Here is a 22839-nt window from a genome sequence, read left to right as displayed (position 1 = left end):
TTTAATAAACCAGTGTCACTTCTAGCACTTTCTCTCTCACTTTCCCCAACACAGCCAGGTGCCTGCAGGCACCAACACATGGTAGAAAGCAATTAAAAGCAAGGCAGTATGGGGTATGAAAAAAAAAAACAAAAAAAACTAGAAAATAGACTATGTGGCTCAGATCTAATGAACAGGGAACCAGAGACCAGCGTCCTCAGGTCCCAAATTAGATAGCAAGGCCCAAGATATCTGCCATCAGTCAATGTCCAACAGATGAAATGGATGCCAAAAGCACAGTATAAATGAAGATAAACAAAGTGTGTCGTGGGTCCTGTTGTCTCTGGGACACACACACAAAAAAACATGGTCAAGGAGAAACCTGGCTTCCAACTGCAATTGCTCAAGATAACCAGGATCCAGGAGCAGTTGCTAGCTCACTCATGGGAGCTAGGGGAGAGTCGGGGGCACAGACGCTACACTCATCGTTTAGACAGTCTCTAAATTAAGGCCTAATGAAGACAGGCGCTGTGCATTGCACGTATAGAGAAGCGCTAAGTGCTTGCTAATCTTGTTTGCAGGGGAGGGGTAGGTGGGATGGTTGAGTCAGCATTCATGCTGGTGTGGCTCAGAGTTACACTGAAAGAGCCGGCCTTGATGGAAAGCTTCACGCCTCCAGAGGAGGAAGGAAAATGCTTTTTTGCCAAATGCTGGCAATTCAGATACTTTGTTCTTTTGCTAGCCTTCACCCTGTCATGCATTATGTAGACAAGCGGGGGACATGGTGTGTCTTCGCCTTTTGTTGGACGAACTCTGTGCCTGCCTGTGGGTGTGCACTAGGGGTTCATGAGGGTACGTGCTTATGAGTAAAGGGAAGAGAGATGAAGTGAGCATGTGTACATTTAAAACCTGTCTAAACAAATCCAGTCTGTACATGTGCACACGCATCTGTGGGTGATTGCATGTGCATGTCTAAGAGCATTTATGGGCATGCACGAGTATGAGAGATGATCCCTACTATGGCTCTTCCTTACTGTAGCTCTTCCTTACTGTAGCTAATCCTTACTGTAACCTTCTGTAGCTGGAGCAGAGCCAGGTGCACACCTATACCCCACAGCCCTTGACCAACCTGCCTCTCTGCTGACCCCTTTCAGTTGTACTGGAGGCTGATCTCAAAAACACAGCATATTTTCATTAACATCTAATCTTCCATTTCATGCAGGAAGATGGTAAAACTGATTCATATATTTAAAGAATCCTCTGGAGATCTAGAGAATGACTATTTGGCATATGCAGGAAATGCCAGTGAATATTGTACATCTCTGGGCTTGGTGTGGGAGATCTGTTGATCCAGACATGGCTCCTCCCCTGCACACCTTCATTAGCTTCATTAGCATTTTGCTCAAACTGACTCAGAGGTTTGACAAGTGCAAATCAGGAGTGTTCCAAGTTATTTTTTCTGTTGTGCTCTGAGTTCCAATGTGAAAGGAGTTTTTTGTTTGTTTGGTTTTTTAACAGATAAGCATTGTGGCGACAACTCTAAAAGAATGAAAATGTATACGATAATCACAAAAGGTAGCGGAAGCTGTACTGAAACCATTTCAGTTGATTGTAAACACACACACACACACACACACACACACACACACACACACACATATATATAAACTGAAATGGTTTCAGTACAGCTTACGCTACCTTTTGTGATTATCGTATTTTGTTTTACCCACAAAAATGATTGATATTATATCACAAATAATCTGGGGTTGTGGTAGCTCAGTGGTTAGGGTACTTGCCTTGTAATCAGAATGTTGCAAGTTCAAGCCCCCCCACACTGCTAGGTGAAATTTGTACAGCACAGTATCCTACACAAAACCTGATAAAACTTCTAGTGGTTAGGAATTTCAACAAGACACAATGCAGTTTTCTTATTTTAAACAGGTGTCCTGAATTGTTTGCCCCCAGTGCCCATACAGGCTGTGGTATCTCAGTGGATAAGGTATTTGACTAGTAATCAGAAGGTTGTCAGTTCAAGCCCCCCCCACCTGATAAATTAGGTGTACAATACTGGAGTTTGGAAAAGCTGAGCTACAGTCAAACAACATAAAAACACCTATTATTCAGCATTCAGAGTAGTTTAAAATTGTTTTAGGACTTTATAAATGTCAAATGCTTATTTTTCCATATATTTCAGTAAGGTATCATTCCAGGGAGAGCTTTTTAAATGCCTCTAAAAACACTGAATTCTGAACAAAATATTTATTTGAGGTTTTGAAGTTTAATGTTGGATTATTCCTTTAAGAAGGTTCATTTTATATTCACAGTTGATTTGGAATGATCACATAACCACCAGTAAATGGAACCTGAACAAAACAATATAACACACAAGGGCTCCATGAGGTACGGCCACTCGTCTGATTAGACTCCATTCAGTCAAACACATTTATAAACAAGCAGAGATTAAAATGCTAATACAAGAAACCTGCTGTGTCTCAGTCCACTGGCTACATTAACATCAGTCTGATGGGTTATGGGCAGACAAGAAGAAACCCTTGCTTAAGCAGGGTGACTCGTGGGGCCACTGTGTGTAGGCAGTCCCATGATGCCATGCTGGAACTTAGAAGCAATCAACATTATAGCTTTGCAAAGGAAAGTCGCATACTGAAGCACACACACAGCAGTTTTAGACTGACTGACTGTGTGTGTGTGTGTGTGTGTGTGTGTGTGTGTGTGTGTGTGTGTGTGTGTGTGTGGCAGAATGAGGGAGTTGCATGAGGAAGTGTGAGGTAGAGCTAGCCTGAGGAATCTTACGAACAGTAGTTACTCACCTCCCTCTTTGTTTTTTTCCTCTCCTCTCTCTCTCTCTCTCTCTCTCTCTCACACACACACACACACACACACACACACACACACACACACACACACCACACACTTTTGTGAATCTGCCATTTCATAAGTCTTTAAGGTAAATCTCATAAAGCCTTAAAAATTGTGATCAATCTTAAAATTTTAGATCAGTATTAAGTCTGATCGTGGAGCTTCTGAGTCCAGCACAGTTTGGTGTTATCTCTGCTCAAAAACACATATCAGGTACAAAATGCTCCCCTTAATGTCCAGGTTTAGCAGGCTTCTGTTTGGGCAGGGAAATCACCCAACTATGCTGAGCTCTTGCCCTTCATGACCAGAGGTGGGCACCACTGTCATCACGGACTGGAGCACTTTTCAGAATGTAAGTTATTGATGTATGACTCTCAAGTCCTAGGGTGCTTTCATCTCTGAACTTTTGGTATGGCTCTTTGCAGTTAAAATTATACATAGAATACATTTGTATTTCATTCTAGCATGCTAGCTTGTTTTCAGGTGTAGGGTCAAGATGCACCTTTGGGAACTTTGAGCAGTTCTAACGTCATAAGACACAAACGTGTCCTACGTTTAATAAACCTAAATAAATAAAGGTAATATAATTACTTAAACCAATATTTTAATAATATTTTTAGCGTCCGATTATGCTGTTATTATGACAACATTAAAGATGCGTGTGCGCATGAAAGAATACAATAATCATGAACACTCACTAATTGGGCGCCATAAGGAGAAGCGAGGTAGTAAATAGGTTATAAACAGGTCACGGCAAGTCAAGGAGATGAACATACGCGAGCTGCCCATGCACCCAGAAAGGGACAAGCATTATCACGTGATCCCAGACGTCCGTTTCACCCCCCACCCCCCAAGATGACATCTTATCATTTCTAGGCGTTAGGTTAAGCACCCGAACTAATTCTCAGACAAAAACAGAGCCGAACTATTCCCCAAAAGCAATTCAAATGAATACGGATTTTGCTGCATATGTCCGAACACACCGCTTTTAGAAATATCCAAGTCCTTATCTAACTGCGTCGCTGCGTGCTCACTTAGAACACATCCCTCTGAACAACGACTGTTTTCTAAATTCGTAAGCCACAAAGAGCCCCCCCCCCCCCCCCCCGAGTCTACAGGGCGTGTGCGGCTCCTGTTTTAAATAACATATGTTATAGAAACATTTTAGCTCTGTTTACTACTTATATACCCCATTGCAACCGTGGAACAGTTGATGAAGAGTCCTTGTAAATTTGAATTAGGGAACACGTGAAAGCTTCATATACGTTCAGAAATCCCCCATTTCAAGACTTTGTTAGACAACCTGAAAATCACAAACCAACAACAACGTTTTTCTACAACACGCACAACAATAATTCATGGATACGCTTCTGATTCCTTTAGATTCGGAACAAATGGACAGAAAATGTGAGGGGGTCCGCGCGCAATGTTTCGCAGCGCTGATGTGCGATGACGCTGTTCAGAGTTCGGCAAAGTTGGATACAATCCTACCTGATCACTGCTGTATCGCCCTGTCGGATGGTGATGTTGTCAGTAGCGCGTTGCATATCCACACTTCGGACAGGGAACCCTGTGGGAATAAGACACAGTAGTCGGAAAAATGACGCCTGCAAAAGCCGCAAACCAGATCTCCTCTCGATCGACATCTCAGCACAAAAACGAGTATTAGATCCAAGAAGGAGAAAAAAGTATCTGCGCTCTAAAAAGAGAAAATTAGTTCAAGCCCCGTTTCAACTCCGGGAACGCTCCTTAATATAAGCGATTTTCACTTATACAGTCGAGAATAGACTGACTCAGAGACGCAACGTATTCCACTCCGCGCGCCTCCCGTCGCACAGAACAGCGATGAGAGGCACCGAGCTCTTTCACTGAGTGGAATTGAGCGCGCGCTCTATGTCTCTGGCGCGCTCTGTTCTGTCGCCTCCCACTCTATACATCACACTGCTGCCCCTTTCACGAGCTGACGCTCCTTAATGGTTGTCACGACAACAGTACCATCTAAGGACCCATCAACACTCGGTTTCACCGGTTAACGGAGACCCACATTTATGCAAACAGCTTTGTTTAAAACTAGCATACAAAAAAATAACAAAACAAAACAAACAAACAAACAAACAAAACCCAGCGTGTAAATAGCGTAATTACACGAAACTGTTAAATAGTTTTAAATACTATTTACATGCTAATAGCAATTTAATATCTTAAATTTAAAACTTTTTAGAAAGAACCGATAGGCTGCACTGAATCTATCCTTATTTTCGAGCTGAGTGTTCAAATAATAAATGTAAACTCTCAGATAATATAAATTTTGGAATACATAATGTATTAAACAGCTGCTTCCATTTGTTATTGTTTATGTTTATGTCGTATGTTTTCAGTTTGGAAAGCTGGAGAGCGCAGCTATAATTGTCCTCAATATTTAAAATGATTTTAATCCTAACCCTAATTAATTTTACCGCAGGCTTTATTATTCAATCATTCGATGTGGAATTCTTTAATACACAGCTACTAATGAATTACAGGTTATCTTCAAACAGTAAATTATTAATTTTTTAATCTGTGTCCAGAAATGCTAAATCTTTATAACCTGTTTCTTCATGTTATTTTAACTTCCATTCCCTTTGAAAAGAACAGCTGTCTACATCATTGAGTCCATGTTGGACTATGAGTCCATGTTGGACTGTAGTATAGTTACTGTCATCACAAACACAAACACAAACACACACACACACCGATTTTGTTTATATACTTAATCAGGTTTAAAATATTACACATATGTAATACATATTTGTACTTTCAGACCTAATGGTAAACCTAACCTAATTTTTGCCCTCAGTTGCAAAAAAATATTTTTTGTTCGTTTTGCATACATGCACGTGCACACACACACACACGCACACACGCACGCACACACGCACGCACACACGCACGCACACACGCACGCACACACGCACGCACACACACACGCACGCACACGCACACACTGAGCTGTGGTGTTGAATTTGACTTTAACACTTCCTTCCAAGTCAACATCATGTAATGTTTAAAAGCTATGAGGGCAGTTTAGAGTACTCATCTCCATTCTCCTAATGTCACACCACTGTTCATTATTTCCCATAAAGCAAATTAAATCTATACCCTAATTAATTAAGTTTTATGAAAGGGGCCACACCAGCACCATCTTCTAAACTGATAAACTAAATAGCAATTAAAGAAAAGCTATTACACTAGTAGTAACTCTAGTGGTTTTGTTACTTACTATCTGTAAATAAGTAGATAATTTCTCACACACATCTGCAATCAACACTGCTGGAAATCCATGAGCTCAATAACTGTAGGCCAAGAGCAAGTCATGCATGCACCATGGTGAAAAACCAGCACAAACCAGGAACTGTTTTAGAACACTATTTCTGCAGAAATTTTTTTTTGGGCACAATGGCTTGTTAATTATTTGTGCCAGTTTTCTTGCAGTGGTAGCAGCAGTCATTAGTCTTTAAGTTTCAAATGTGGAGGGTCCTTTGTGTGGTTTTGATTAGTCTCTTTGTGCAGTTCATAATTTAGGTTTGTGTTGGTTCAGTTGCATCCATGACTTATGCTCCAGACTTGTGTGGCAGTGTAAATCAAGCCATGTGCTTAGTCCATATCCCTGGCAAGGGAAAGCCCTCCCCCCCCGCCCAACACACACACACACACACACACACACACACACACACACACACACACACACACACACACACACACACACACACACACACACACACACACACACACACACAAAATTACACACACTTGTGCTAAAAGGATGCTTCCTTCCCTATCTGTTTATTTCTTTCATTCACATTTTATATAAAAACACACATTTCCACTGGAGAATTATAAAGTAATCTCGCCATATGCTGGTGGACAGAGGAGAGAGGCATTTTGCCCATGAGACAGACTGCAATTTTACCTTAATCTATTGCCATTTACACAAAGTTGCCATGATGTAAAAAATAATAATAAATCACTGCCAGTGTTATAATGATGTTGTAGGCAAGAAATGGGTGATTGAAATGAACTTCAGATAGAGAAGTGCCTGATCCTTGGCCTTAGCCAGAATACTTCATTAATGGATAGGAAGCAGAACAGATTAAATAAATAAACAAATAAAAAAAAAACCCTAAATAAGATGTATTGATAGTGTCTCTAAACAACATGGCAAAGTATGCATGATATTTACAGGTAAAGGGATGGGAGAAAATGCTAAGGTTTATCTTAGAGGCTTAGAGCTGGTTTTAAGCTGTTGGCAGAGAGGTGGGTGATGGCACTTCTACGGTGTGAGTTTGGAGTCTAGAACCCCCTCTGGTGCTGGTACATTCTCTCCACAGACCCAAGACCTGCTGTCCATGATAGCATACATGGCTTGTACTTTCCAGCACCTTTACTGCCTTTACCTGCCATTGGATCTACCAGGCACTAAAACTGTGTAACATAAAAATGACCATTATTTACTGTAGCAGTTTATTACTATTTCTACAGTGAACATATGATTCTGCAGGCTGTTTGAATTTGTTTCTCAATGTGACATCACATCAAGCAAAGGCCCTGCCACACTTGAATTAGCCTTACACTCTGTGGTCATTTTTTTCATTTTGCTTCTGTAGGTAAAGTATTTCAAAAGTCTCCAGCACTACACTATCCCAAAACCCATTAAGGAAGCTAATATGAGCATTGGTCAGTAAACTAAATGAATCACAAGAAAAGTACATTTCTGCATATAGGAATGTGCACCATAGAAAGGCTAAAATAGGCTATATATATTTTAATTAATTTTCAAAACGTACAATTTTTGACTTTCAAAGAACACAGAGAACTATGCAAAAATATATATTTCTTCTTTAATACCAAATATCAATTTCCAAGTATTACAGCTCAGAGGTACTGTATTGGGACCTTCCTTTACAAGTCATTTTGTGAAGTTTGTTGAGAATTTTTTTTACTTGATCTACTTGATGTTTCGCAGACACAGTGACAAACACTGTCACATGTCTCAGCTTTATGAAAAACACCAGTATTAATTTCTTATTTTTCCATATTACACCTAACCTTGGAGTGTACATGAAAGATTTTATGTTTTGACTATAGCATAACTCTTTGAAAATATAATTTAAATTAGAAAATATTTTTCACTATCCGTTTCCTCTGGAAAAGCAAGGAAATTTAGGTAAGGTAAGAGTTTTGTAGCTTAAAAAAACTTTTTAAAACTATAGATTTACAAAACATATCAGAAGTGATGCCACTGACTTCATTATCCCTACTAAGAAAAAGGACCTATTGTAACTGCTCGAGTGCTGCAGGGTGCAGATCAGGACGCACAGACCCCCTTGACAGAGACAGACTTTTATGGAAAGACACATACAACAGTAGCACTCGCACATAACGTAAACAGCGAACACGAACACAGGCATTGACAATGTGAACATGGACAAACAAAGGCAATATGAACAGAGGCAATGACCGACAGTGATGCACACACCAACATGGGTTTAAATACGGCATGACCAGTGAGAGGGGAGTGTTCAATGACATCTATAAACAATCCATTATTAAGATAGAATTGAAAAATAATATATTATCCTGCAAATACAACATTTGAAACTATGCTCAAAACTTCAAAATCCTCTGGTATCATTTTGAGACTGCTCCTCCTTTACTAATTTCTGACAGCTATGACAAAAACATCAAAGACATACTGACTAGAAGTAGTTACATGGATTTTCTAGGTCTAACAATTTTACTCTTTCATTCAATAAATCAAGATATAGTACATGCAGAATATATCCACTAAAATTATAAAAGAAAGTAAGACAATATTGGCTGATAACTCTGTTGTTCACCTTTGATCATCAGGTTCAAAAAGTATTTTTTATTTCCATGGGCTAGACATTTTAACATTTGACATATAGGTATAAATTACATTATTGTTACCAATGTTTTCATGGTAGCAATGGTGTTGGGAGTGAGGAAAAATAAGCAATTTAGGCAATGAGAACTCTGGTACCTCCTAGAAAGAATAATGATTTTAACATCTTGGAATCTGAAAATTAATTGCTTCACCACCTATAGCCACCCAGAAGCACTTCAACTGCACAACAGATTAAATTCTTCTGATTGAAACATTTTGTTTGTCAATAAATGATCATAAACCAAATGCACAGTATATATTTGCCTCCCACCAACTCTGTTTCAGGCCTCAGCAAAAAGGCCCAGAGTGAAGGGAAGTCAGGAATTATTTCACACTGTAACTTTTAAACATTTGGAATGTGAGGAGTAGGTAGAAATGGTGGGAACAACAAGCTGCATCTAATTGGTAGATATACAATGTGTGAGCTGGTGGTTGTTGTTTAGCAGACCAACAGTGCTCTATGCTGACTGGGTAAAAACTGCTGCCTGTTGTGCATGACTTTCTGTTCAGAATGCTCCCTTCTTGCTGGACCTGTAGATGTGAACTTCGTTCTGTCTGTAATCCAAAAACACACCTTTCATCTGCATAATTATGAATCACACCTGCTGAAGGCAAAGTGCCACCATGGCATTGTCCTCTGGTCCTTCACTTCCTGGGTCCACATAGGGACTCACCTCATAGTGTCCACATGACATTTGCTATCCAAGGTCTATTTTTAAGGAAGAGATTCCTTTTTAAGCAGTCATATAGCTTATCTTTCTCAGCAGAGGCTTGCTGTGAAAGATTGGTAGTGCCTTCCCTCATGCTGTCCCTTCCCCAGTCCTCATGACCGAAGCATCAACCTCAAGGTCTTCGAGACCAGGGCTGTGGAGCTCTGCTGAGAAGAACAAATAATGTTTCAAATGTGACAGATGCATTATCTTTATCACCCTCTCCTTTCAACTTATATATGCAGATAGAGGCCTATGTATCCTTATTTGATATGTTCTGTTTGTGGTATCACTGTTGCCTGTAGCACCTTCTGGAGGTCACCATGGATGTTGGGTATCTATCCCTCAAGGTCATGTAAGATCAGCTACTGGTCAGTTGTCTGACTCTTTGAAGATATACTGGTCTTGTAGGGATAATGCTGTTTTGGACATGAGAGAAGGAGACTCTGGGCTCAGGCAGAACAGCTTACTGAGCTGGTGGAACTGGTGTGGCCACTTAATGTTGCCATCTGCTTGTTGGACTCAGACTTGCTGTGAGAAGACAATTCTTCCTCCCATCTTATTCTCTGGCACCCTATGTCATTGTCATCATGGTGATGCCACATGTGCTTCATTAGGGGAGAGATGTGGAGAAGAATGCATCCTTCACCTGTTTTTAGAGTTTTCCCACACTGCGCACATCCTGTTATGAACCCACATGACTGTGCTCATAAGCTAATTAACAAACCTTTCATCAGTTTAGGGCAGGATGCAACCTAAATCACACAGCACAGGGCTACTCCAGGATCAGCCCTAGTTAACAGCTGGGCTGATGTTAATGTTCAGCAGATGCTGATCTTTGGCTGCCCTCTATCCTTCATTTTCTAATCTGTCTCTTAGTTTTCTCTCAACATTCAAGGTCTCACTATCTTGGGACACACTCTGATCTATGCTCAACTGTGCAGCTGGCTTTTAACCTTTTATAACCAGTGTCTGCTTAAAAAAACACCTAGTTTTCATGAGGGACAATGTTTTCAAGAGAAGCTATACAATAGAGAGAGGCCACTAATACAATGCTCCAATCAATTACAATTTCAGGGTCATTGGTTTTAACTAGAACCCCATTACAAATGATTATGGCTTAGTTTGATTCGAACCTCCATGCCATACAGGTGAAAGAATAATGAGCAGTGTGTATGGAGTGTATAATTCACTCTCTCAAGTGTCCCAACTTCCACTCACATGCAAAAAAAGCATATTTTTTATGGTGCGCAGGAGAGCTCTTGAGCAGAGTATGATAATTGCAAGGGGTGCCATTGTAGCTCAGCACTACTAACCCTCCAGAGCTCACAATAAGGGCTGATTGGAATTAAATGTGGTGTGCTCTGGATACAGAGCTTTCAAAAATGCCAACATTTTTTCCTGCTTTCAGGTGGACTGTTGACAGTTGGGGACCATAACCAATTATAAATGTTTACCTGTGGAATGTAGGGTTCTTGACTGAGGTTTGACGATTTCGGTAACAAATGTGGAAAAAGAACGCGCCAGGCATCCGATTATGGCATGCAGCATATGTGCATGCGTGTCACAGACTGCCCAGCAGGGTCTCAAAGAAAGCAGAGGCAATTTAACCTCATGGGGTGAGGAAAGTAATCCTGCCAGGTTCAACTGACTGGTGTAACAGTTTATTCAGCTTTGTGTTGTAGAGCATGTTTATTGTTTTTTTCCTTTTATTTTATTTTATTTTACTATCTTTATTTTAGATTCAAACATCATTTCATTTATTAGACAAGACACCTTAAAAAGTGACTTAAAATTTTAAAAAACAATCAACTCCTCCCACACACACACACACACACACACACACACACACACACACACACACACACACACACACACACACCCGCACGCACACACACAAACACACTCAAAAGCAGACTTTGACTCTAAAAAGCTTTCCCCAAAACAACTTTAAAAGCAAAATGTTTACTGCTGGTTAGGTTATTAAAGTAGATTACTCACATTTAAATATTTGGTTCCAGAAAGATTTATGAGTTATGAGTTACAGAGGAAAAAATATTTGTTCCACCACAAACATATCAAACCTCACATTTAATTGTGTCTTCCAAATCAGGATTCCATTATTCCCAGGGCAAATCACATGACAGGAAGACCGTGCCTCTTTATGCAGAGGTTTCTGGCCCTACGCTTGACTTAAAAGCCCAGATCGCATTGAAAAAAACACTCAGAATACAACATTCTTCAGCCAGCAGAAGTTTTCTCAGCTGCGTAATGGGTGCAGGAGTGAACCGTATCTCTTCAGGAACACACCAACAACCGCATCCTGTAGGTTTACCTTCAGCACTCTTCAAGTTTGGAACTGCTACTTTCCACGTTGTCTACAGTATATTCAATATTTAATACATGCAGTTGTCATTACACCCCCCAAAAACAAGACCATTTTCAGCCCAGGGAAAGAAGAACAAAAGAACAGATGAGGGGGCAAAAAATGCCAGAGCTCGCTACAAGGCACTACTTTTCTCCCTCCATCAGCAAACAAGAGTGGCAGAGGAGGGTAATGTTCCCAGAGAGAGAGAGAGAGAGAGAGAGAGAGAGAGAGAGAGAAAATAAGAGAGGGGCGGATAGAGGGTGAGAGAGAGATGGAAAAACAGAGAGAAAGGGAGACAAAGAAAAAACACAGGCAGTAGAGGCAGGGAGAAAGACAGGAAGATAGAGAGGGAGAGATGGAAGCAGAGGGGTTCTGAGTGACAGAATACACTTTATGATGAATATTTCACAAGGCTCTGCCAGTGGAGAGGATTGTCAACAATCTGGATTGGGAGCGACTGCAATAGTTCCGAATGAGGGCATACATAAACATATGTGTGCGGAGGAGCTCAGAGAGAATTTAGAACAGGAAATCCAGACCTGCGTGAATTTGTGTTGAGTAATAATGTCAGAGCAGACAGCTATGTTATTCAACTTGCAGAGCATTTTCTTTCTTTTTTTGTTGCTTTTTTCTCCTTTTCCGAAACATGCTAGACTGATTAGATGTGATGAAATTTAAGCTTGCTTCACTGGTTCCTAGCCAAGCCCATATGATACTAAAAGTTAATCTGGAAAAATTGAGAAATACTTGGAATTTTGGAAGTGGAATGTAGTAATTGGAATTTCCAGTGAGAAGTACAAATTACTTGTTAGTCTCATCCCCACTTGCCACTAATCATGTGTCTGGCCATAGTGGCTGTGTAGCTCACCACAGTTTAGCTACAGGAACTGCAGAAGAAAATCTCACAACCTGTGGACCAAGCAAGTTTTAATGACAGAGCTTAATATGGCACGCCAAACCTCCACTGTGCCTCCTGGTGCTGGTCACTGTTTCTGTGGAAAACCTTGCTAATGGCATATTTAATGCAGAATCCTCTGCAGCACCTTGCTAATGGCATTTTAAATGCGGGAGCTTCTGCTTGGCTGGGTGCTTAAAAAGGTGCTTGCTGTAATGGAGGCAGGCCAGTACCTGGCCCTTACAGAGAAAAATCCAAATTCCCCTTTTTCTCTAACAGTGCAACAACAGTGTAGCAGGCATTAATGACAGAGGTTTATTATTAAAGCACATGAAGGAGACTGCAGAGAGAGAGAGAGAGAGAGAAAGAGAGAGAGAGACAGATGCATACCCAACAGCAGAGCTCCGGTTGGCAATTACCAGGCAGAGTATTACCGGGAGTTTTCTTGGGCAGCAGGGATGTCTGCAGGTCGCTTCCCAGCCGGCCATTCCAAGCAAATGAAAAGCTCCCTTTCAAACATTCATTACACGTGTCTAACAGCAACGGCACTGGGGTTTATTTTTATTTTTGAGGTGCAAGTGGAAACATTGAAAAAAAAACAAACCACAAAAAATTCGGAATTGAGGACATCATGGTTTACGTCAGTGCCTGGCACTGGGTCCTAAAATCTCTGGCATTATTATGCTGCACTGATTCTAAAGGGGAGGGGAATTGGGAGGGGAATATGCTGAATAGTACGTTTAAGAGTATCCTGTATTCCTCCTCCTCTAAAAGCCAATATAAAAGCACGCAGCATGGTTTAATGAATAATGTTGTGATCAGGGGCAATATAAATGCTTGGCTCTGTAAGGGCCAATTTAGGAGGATTATCCCTTATATACCAGGTCATTTACATCAGGGGGTATAGAGCGCTAAACATCATATTCAGACCCGCTCATCCACATCCACATCTTCCCTCCATCCCAAATTCACATCCCCCCACTCCACATCCACATCTCCCCCCACCTTACATTCACATCTCCACCTACACCCCATGTCCACATCTCCACCTTATGTCCCACGTCTATGCCCCACCTCATGGCCATGTCCTCCTCTCCATCCCACCGCTATGCCCCTCCACCACACAACCATGGCAAACCCCTCCACAATTCTAGTCCATGGCTATGCCTTCACTCTACTCCATCCCCTGGCCATGTCTCCCACTCCACCCCCCCCACCCCCCATAGCCCACAGGCCCCCCTCTCCGCTTTACATACCCCACCCCCCACCTCATGTCCACTGTAGAGATGTTGAGTTTGCATAGGCGGATCCTAATATCTTCGTTTATTCTTTATCATCATTAAGTGGTTCTCCAGACTGCATTGATTCATATTGTTTCACTGCCAGCACTAAGGCGCATGCATTTCCTTCTGGCTCATCTCTGTTCAGAGAGCAGGCAACAAATAGGCAATCGCTTAAAAGGTCTGGGGCCTTTTTGGCAGTCTCATTAATTCAGCTGAATGCATGGTTTCATTTTTATTCTCTCCCTGCCTGGATATCAGATTCAGATTCACATAAAGCTCAACTAAGGGGAAAGAGAAAGTGTATAAGCAAAGAGCGGTGCTCATGTTTTAGCCACCTGCTTTATCAACATGTCTCTTGGTCAAAAAGGCCAAAATGGAATTTTTGGGTTACAGCTTTGGGGGACACAGCAAGTGACATCTGGCCCTATCATAAAGATGGCAACATATGAGAAAGAGAGAAAGAAGGAGATAGAGATGGAGGGAGTGAGAGATGGAGAGTGAGAGGGAAAGCGTAGTGCGTAGTTTGAAATAATGGAGGCAAAAATTAGACAATTAGTAACAAAAATTAGATAAGACTTGGACACAAGCAAAGCTAGCTAGCAAGCCAATACTGGCCAAGGGTCAGTGGAATGCATAGATTAAGAAATAATTATGTTTAGTGCAGAGTTCTGACAACAGATCAAACAGACTTCTCAAACACCATCCCCAGTCCTGTAAAAGTCTTTAAACCTTCTTTGATGTCTCATTTGGGCTCTGATATAGAGAGCAAAATGCAACAACTTGTACTTCCTGCGCTGCCAAGGAGCCTTCAATGTCCTGTCACGATCAGGAAGGCATGGTTACAACAGAAAGGCATGATGGGATGAATGTGAGCACTCTGAGTGGCAACAGAGAGGCTCCTCTGCTCCAGGTCATGCTGAGTGGCTGGAGCCGCTCTGGTTTTATTCGATTACTGGTAAAGTGCCAGGGAGCGATGGAGAAAGCACCGGGGGCAGCGAATCTCGAAGCAACCCAAGGTCACTCTATTGTACCTCATCTTCCGTGGCCAAACGATGCAGGATGAACGACCTTGGCCAAAGAACAGAAGATGAACTTGGTGCTAATTGTTGATACAAAGGGGCTTTTTGCTATGACAAAAACAGACATTATATGGTCAGAGGCTGATCAGAATAGGCAGCTGGGAGAATCCTAATGGAAGAGACTGAACTGGGGATGTTTACTGGGGCTGTGGTATGCACCTAACACTAGCAAAACCTTTACAACACACACACTCACTCGTTCTTGCTCTCTGAAGGAAAATAAACAGCCAATTATATAATCATACAGACCCACATACACACACAAATATAGTAAATAGCCCATAATAGTCCACACTATACCAAGCAATAGTCTATAATCCATATACATGCCTTGTAATATGTAGCTAAAAAATGCCCAGTAATCCTTGATTATCATACATATGGTCAAATAATGCAGCTCCTACAGAAGCTATGCAAAAATGAACTGGAGCTGCCACATAATGTCATATCATAAATTAAGATTTCTGAACCATTAAGTCTGCCAAATATCATAAATATGATCCACTATCTGGCTATGACTGATTAATTTACAATGGAAAATTCTCCTCTAAGAATACTAAAGATCCTTATAAGAACACTAAGCCCTAATAAAACACACTAGAAGCATGGAGGTGAGACAGGAGGACAGGGAGGTGGGGCCTTTGGTGCCAATCTGCTGTCTGTGTATTGTATTTTTTGTATGTTCATATTCTGCTGAATATAAACTGACATGCACTCTCAGTGAATATGTTTATTGCAGGGTGTTTGAAAGTCATTTCATACAGATGATGCCAAAATTGACTTAATGGCCTAATAAGTGCAGAGAGAGAGAGATAGCGAGAGAGAGAGAGGGAGTGTTTGTGTGTGTGTATGTGTGTGTGTGTGCCTCGGATAGATCAGAAAAACAGGATAAGTCATGTCCACATGGGAGTTAACAGCAAACTCCTGTGAGGGGAAATATAAAAACAATCACACTCCTTCACGAGCAAGGGACATGGGGACAGAATTAAAGCTTCAATCAGGATTTTAAAGCTTTTAAAGCTACTTTGTGTACAATGAGCAGTATTTACCTGAAGCATTGACAGAAGATAAGAATCAACCCTCTGAAGCATCTGATTCTCAAAGCCTCAGATTCCAAAACAAGTCAGACTGAACAAAGCCAAGATGGAGTCCCATCGGGCAAAACTGGAGTTGCCCATATATGTGCCCTGCTTGAGAGTTACTAGAGTGGTAAATTACTTTGCAAAGGCATTGTATTTATAAGCATTTTAATGCAGAGACCACACACACACACACACACACACACACACACACACACACACACACACACACACACACACACACACACACACACACACACAGCAGAATCAAATTAGTGTGTACTAGCAAAAACATAGACATTATACACATTCATTCACCCACAACCATTCACTCACCCACTACACTCAAATCCTGAGTAGCCAGCAAACATACTCCCCTGGAGCACAGCACATTCCACAGAGACCAGCTATGCAACCCATAGAGCACACCCTGCAGCCACAGTCACAACTTAGGAATCCCCCAAACCACCACATACAAGAGGTCACAGGAACCAAATTCCCCCCCAAAGCAGCATATTTCATAAAGATATAAGGGTATTGGGGGAAAAACACACACACACACACACACACACACATTTATTTGCACTTCTTCAAAAACAGTTCAGGCCTTCACAGCTCAGTCCAAGTGTTTGAAGTAGTGTTGAATTCTGAGAAATATTACAGCTCTATATGAAAGGAAAGAAAAGAAAAAAAGCAGTGAGACACAAAGACTGATATATATATATATATATATATATATATATATATATATATATATATATATATATATATATATATATAGAGAGAGAGAGAGAGAGAGAGAGAGAGAGAGAGAGAGAGAGAGAAGCAGGCCAAATGAGAGAGAGACAAAAGACAAACAGAGAAAGAAAGTGAGAGAAAATGAGGGAGAGAGAGAGAGAGAGAGAGAGAGAGAGGGGAAGAGTTCTCTTCATTAGGCCTTGGTCTTTAATGTTTAATCAGTAGAATTGTATGGTAATCTAAAGAAGGCTTAGATGTTTACTGTTTTATTTTAGTTTAATTGCACCTCTGTGCTTTTCTCTCATACCTATTTTAACCCATAAGAGACCATGGTGACATATGTGTCACAAACAGTTTAAATGTTCTGTAAGGTTCCTTATACAGCTTTATCATTCACTTTAACTTATCATGTCCCAGTTTTACTAAACTTCGTGGATGCAGTCTTGTGACAATTTGTGAATTTGGGTATTTGTGACCTCATTTTCAAAATGATGGTGTGCTTGGTTAGCACATGAGACAAAACAAGCAAATTAAAAAAAAAATAAAATTTTGTTTCTAAAGGTATGTTCCAACCCATTTAACAGTTCTAATGATTTAATAACATGTCCTAACATAGAAGCTCTTCTGACCCAATTTCTAGAATAAAATGATCAAATACAAGTTATGAAATGGTTCTTGTGACATATATGTTACATCGGGCTTGTAACCTTCAGTAGCTACAAAAGACCTCATGTGAAAAATGCTAATGAGCTGATGAATTAATTTAACCCATTCAATTCTTTTGAATCAAATCTTTTTCTGATGTTCAATTCAAATAATAATTAAACAGACGTAAACATAAAAGTAATGTCAAATCAGTTAATTAATAACATAAAATGTGTTATGAAACCATTTTGCATATCAGTACTGAAATTGCTCCTTAGCAATGCTTTACTTGCTAAATAAAATAAAGAAACAATAATTTTACTATCTTATGTGGACCCTATTTCAATATCATTTTAATTACTCATAGTATGAATACCAAGAACCGATACAGTGTCCAGGATGCACTCAATATTATCACTGGAGATGACAGTGAGTTTGAGGGATGTCAAGATAGCTCAGATGAAGACCCTGAAGACACTGATTACACTCCTAGGAGCAAAGACATAGAGAGTGATAAGTCAAGTAGGCCTGATGATTCAGAAAGTAGTGAATCAAATGAGTTACACCACAACCAGACATGAACCACAGACAACAAAGCATCCAAGGAAAAAAAAATATTGGAGAATGAAACCTTTTGAAGCCCCTGAATGCAAATTCAAAGAACAGATAGTCACACATCCAGACAAAGTTCATACTCCACTGGAGTACTTCAGAAAGCTCATAACAGCAGAAATGCTTCAATTACTGATGGAACAAAGACATTTGTACAGTGCACAAAAATCAGAATTTCAGAGCAATGTTAACACCACTGTTAAAGAACTAGAAATACTGATTGGCCTTTACCTGCCCATGGGTCTTTGTCAATTGCCAGGAAATCATGCATACTGGTAAGATGACACAAAGTGTTCCATGGTGGCTGACAACATGTCATGCAACCGTTTTCAGACCCTGCTGTCATGTCTACATTTCACTGACAACATGGATTTGTCAAATAGACAAGATGATAAGTGTTGGAAGATCTGCCCATGGCTTGATATGTTTCACAAACAATGCTTAGATATCATCCCAGAGGAGCACAACTCTATTGATGAACAAATGGTGTCCTTCAGAGGGACACACAGCCCAATAAGGTAGTATGTGAAGGGCAAGCCCCAACCTAGGGTATTGAAAATTTGGGGTCTCTGCACTTCCACTTCCAGGTTTGTATGACAACACACCTGTTACCCTGATCTCATCTTACTGTGAAATTGAGCCTCAAGACAAAGTGTGACGCTGAAGCAAATCAGCCAGAGTATTCATGGAGGTTAACAGGCCACACATTATGAAGGAATACAACACATTCATGGGGGAATAGACCTCCTTGATGCTTGCATTGCAAGGTATAAGTATCACATGAGGTCGGGAAGATGGTACCTGTACCTGTTCTGGCAAACCATCATGTTAGGCCTTGTTAATGCATGGTTGATCTACCCCCATGACTGCAGACTACTTGGTGTCCAAAAGCCACTGAATCAAAGGCGCTTCCAAGCAAAGGTTGCCACTAGCCTGATTCTTGTGCATTCCCAAAGGGGTCTCCCATCACTTAAAGCCACACTCCACCACCACCACCCAAGAGAGTTAATGTTGGAGTTCCAGATGATGTTTGCACAGATCAAGTTGCACAGTGGCCTGTGAAATGTGATAAGCATGGTCGTTGTAAAGTCTACAAAGTCAATGCAACCACCACCCTCTGTGAGAAATGTGATGTGCGCCTTTGCTTCATCGAGGAAAGTCATTGTTTCAAACTTTACCATTTGGCTTAGGCTAAATTGTTAAAAATACTTACCAAAGATATCTGTGGTTCAAACATGGTGCTGTTCATTCAAATGTTTTGTTTGCCTTCAGTGTTTATCACCAATTATTTCATTTTGAGTAGTTTGCAGTTTGCACATAGTTTGCACTATGTACTTGTTGTCTTAAGTTCACTGCATAAGTCTGTTGCTTGGTTTTGTACAGCAACAACTATACTGATAGCTTGGTGAGAAGACCTCCATTATGAGGTGGTTTTATTTTGATAGTTTGCACATTTTTGTGTTGTAAAACAAATCTGAAAAAGAATATATTGTTAGTTTTAACCAGCATTGTTGCAAATTGCAAATAAAAAGGAAAAATTTTATTATTAAGCAAAAAATCTGATTTATTTTCAAATGAGGCATAAATGTACCATAAATGCCAAATGTAATGCCCAATGTAATATGTGACATTACAGATCCTTGGCATTAGGAGGTAAAATTTCAAAAAAGAAATCAGAAATGTGTTACATGTGGTCTATTTGGTCTGTTTTATATTCCTCATCATTTTCCTTTAAGGTGAACTGAGTCTGGGTTCTTATGGGTTAAATTTACTGGTCCATTCAATTTCCAGTCAAACTACAAACACAGAGTCACACACTATCTCTAATTCTCTATTTTTATAGATTGCTGTATTATGTGTGCCTTGTTCTAATTTGAGCATGCCTCATTCTCAGTCTCTGGAATAAATCTCACAGTTAATTCCCATGCAAACTAATTATTGACAAGCAAACTAGCTGTAGCCAACTCCTGTCTCTTTAGTACCTGCTCTTTCTGCTCAGGATTCATAGGACTGACGAAGGTGGAGCAATGGCGAAAGGTGATATATGAAATCACTGAAAACAGGATCATCAGATTCAGAAGAGCAGGGACTGTTAAAATCTCCCCACTGCAGGGAAACTCGAATATAGGCTGGAGTGTGACACTTGACCTTCCATAGACTCACTGGTCTCCTTCAGAGATTGATGAAGCATACACACATATGCACACATGATCACAGGTGCAAACACACACACACACACACACACACACCAAACATTCATACACATACACAGGCACACATGTTCACACTTGCAAATGTTCACACTTTTTCTGTGATGACTAGAGAATGCTGGAGGGTCACTGGGGTCATGACTTGATGGGGAATTTGGGCAATGTTTTAGCCATGGCCATGGGAGTGTGTGTGGAGTATATGTGTGTCCCCTTGAAATGAAATATAGCCTATATTCTGCGAGTATATGTTTTGTATTATGTGTTTGTTTTTCAGGTCTGCACAAACCCAATGACTGTGACAAGATAGCCGAGCCTCTCCCCTTCACCACTAGGCCTCTTGCATTCAGTCAAATATTTGCTAATTAGATTACATTCTGTTTGAGATCCAGATTTGTAGGTTGTGCTACTGACATTTCAAGTGAAAAGCTCTTGAAATTAGCAACAGATGTGATAACATCTGTGGGTCATGCCTGATTTAGGTGATAACTGCGCTCTTAAAAAGTCTCCTGACTAGTGGGAGACAGGCATAGCTGACATGCATTACTCCAGGCTGGACTCTAATCTGGTTTAGACTATCAACCAGGGTGATGTGAACTGCTGGGAAAGAATTGGAAGAAAACCTGTTGACCATTCCCAGAGGTGGGTAGAGTAGCCTAAAACTGTACTCAAGTAAAGGTATTGTTAATTTAAAATAATAATTACTCAAGTAAAAGTAAAAGGAGAAGTTGAAGTAGTCATGTAAATTGTTACTTTAATAAAGGTAAGAAAATATCTACAAAAAAGACTACTCAAGCACTTAGTTACTTCATCTGAGCTCATTTAATAACACCTAGCAACAAAATATTTTATTTTATTTTGTGTCCCACAAACTAAAACATGTGGTCCTCATAGTTTCCTCCCTGCTAGCATCGCAGTCTCTCTAACATGTTTCGCGTTCTTGTTTTGGCTTTGCTTTTCCTAATTCGTCATCTCTGCCCCTTATTTATTCTGCCTGTTCCTCATTTTCCCTTATTTAGTTTTCCTTGTCCTGTCATGGGTCATTGTTGGATAAATGCTATTGTTTGTTCACATGTTTTGTGCTGCCTTGCTTACCTGTTTTAATTTCGTTCTCTGGTTTCCTAGTGTTTAGTTCATGATTGCTTGATTGTCTTTTTTAGATTCTCCTGATTTTTGATATGGACCATTACAATGACTATGATACTGGATTTGCCCTCAATAAACATCACTTCTCTTAATGTTTGTGTCCTGCCTCTTTCCGCACAGCGTTACAGAATGACCCGTCACCCAAGGATGCAGCGAGAGTGATGTACCGGTATACAGTTGTTCCCTTGGGACTAAACCCACCTGTTTCAAATCAGTCAGAGTTAATTATGTTCCCCCACCATCAAACCAGTGAGAGCAAATCTCCTGGGAAGAAGGGAATCTCTTCATAGTATCCTGAAGTCTTTCTCTGAAATTACCACCCTGGATCCCATGTCAGGGCCGAGAGTTTACACATCATTTTTGCCATGAACGCCAGGGCACACAAAGTACCTAGACATCTAGCTATTGGTGTATTGACTCGGGAAGCCCGGAGGTGGGCGGAGACTGTACGGGAGAATGAGCTAGTGGAAACCTGGCAGGGTTTATTGAATTTTTTGCTGGGCCACTTTGCTCCCATGACTCCTGTTCCTGCTGTCTATGCCCCGCAGCCCATGGTCCTGTACCTGGTGTGGAAGACACCAACCAGATTGTTCTTGTCTCTGGCATGGAAAATCCCAACCAGCCTGTTCCTGTCCCCAATGTGGAAAATGCCAACTACCTTTTCCTGTCTCTGGCATGGAAGATGCCACCCACCTTGTTCCTGTCTCTGGTGTGGGAAATGCCACCCAGCCTGTTCCTGTCCCTGGCGTGGAAGACACCACTCAGCCTTTTCCTGTCCCCTGAGTGTCCCCAATGATGCCACCACTGATCACTGCCACACTTGTTACTGTAACTGTGCCTCCGGACCCACAGGACCCACCGGTCCCGCCAGACCCGCCACCAGCTGCAGCAGCACCTCCGGACCAGCTGCCAGACTCAGCCATGCCTTCAGACCTGCCAGACCCGCTGTGCCTCAGGACCTGCTGGACCTACAAGATTTACCAGCTCCGTGCTTGTTCCTCAGGCCACGTACCACGGCAAGCCGGACAATTCAGAGGTCCCCGCAGCCCTGGACACACCTCTTGTTCTGTCTGTCCCTTGTTTTCCCTCATTTAGTTGTTTATTTAAACCCTGTGTTTTCACAGGTCATTTTTAGATGGCATTTTTAAAGTGAAATTTACAATAAGTATATATTACTTATTCATAAATAAGGCTGTAATTACACATACATTTTTTACAATCATTTACAGTTGTATGAATTCTCAGGAACCTCAGGAACATCCCTCTGGTGTTCAATA

General features: G+C 40.9%; 1 protein-coding gene across 5 annotated transcripts in view; it reads right to left on the bottom strand.

Annotated features, from left to right (window-relative positions):
* lsamp (limbic system associated membrane protein) overlaps positions 1 to 22839 on the bottom strand; it is a 722044-nt gene that overhangs the window by 178090 nt on the left and 521115 nt on the right. For 2 of the 5 annotated variants that reach the window (XR_014118001.1, XM_027016163.3), the window contains exon 1: positions 4348 to 5150. Coding sequence is in view for 4 of the 5 variants with exons in the window: in XM_027016163.3 (XP_026871964.1) it covers positions 4348 to 4502 (155 nt within the window). In the remaining variant the exon portion in view is untranslated. Of the gene's footprint in view, positions 1 to 4347; positions 5164 to 22839 lie in introns of those variants that run through there. The other 3 variants (XM_027016165.3, XM_035534192.2, XM_027016164.3) reach the window with 3 other exon arrangements.

This window comes from Electrophorus electricus, chromosome 17, assembly GCF_041902795.1.
Source record: "Electrophorus electricus isolate QZ-2024a chromosome 17, ASM4190279v1, whole genome shotgun sequence".
Lineage (NCBI taxonomy): Eukaryota > Metazoa > Chordata > Actinopteri > Gymnotiformes > Gymnotidae > Electrophorus > Electrophorus electricus.
This window is presented reverse-complemented; position numbering and strand designations above follow the sequence as displayed.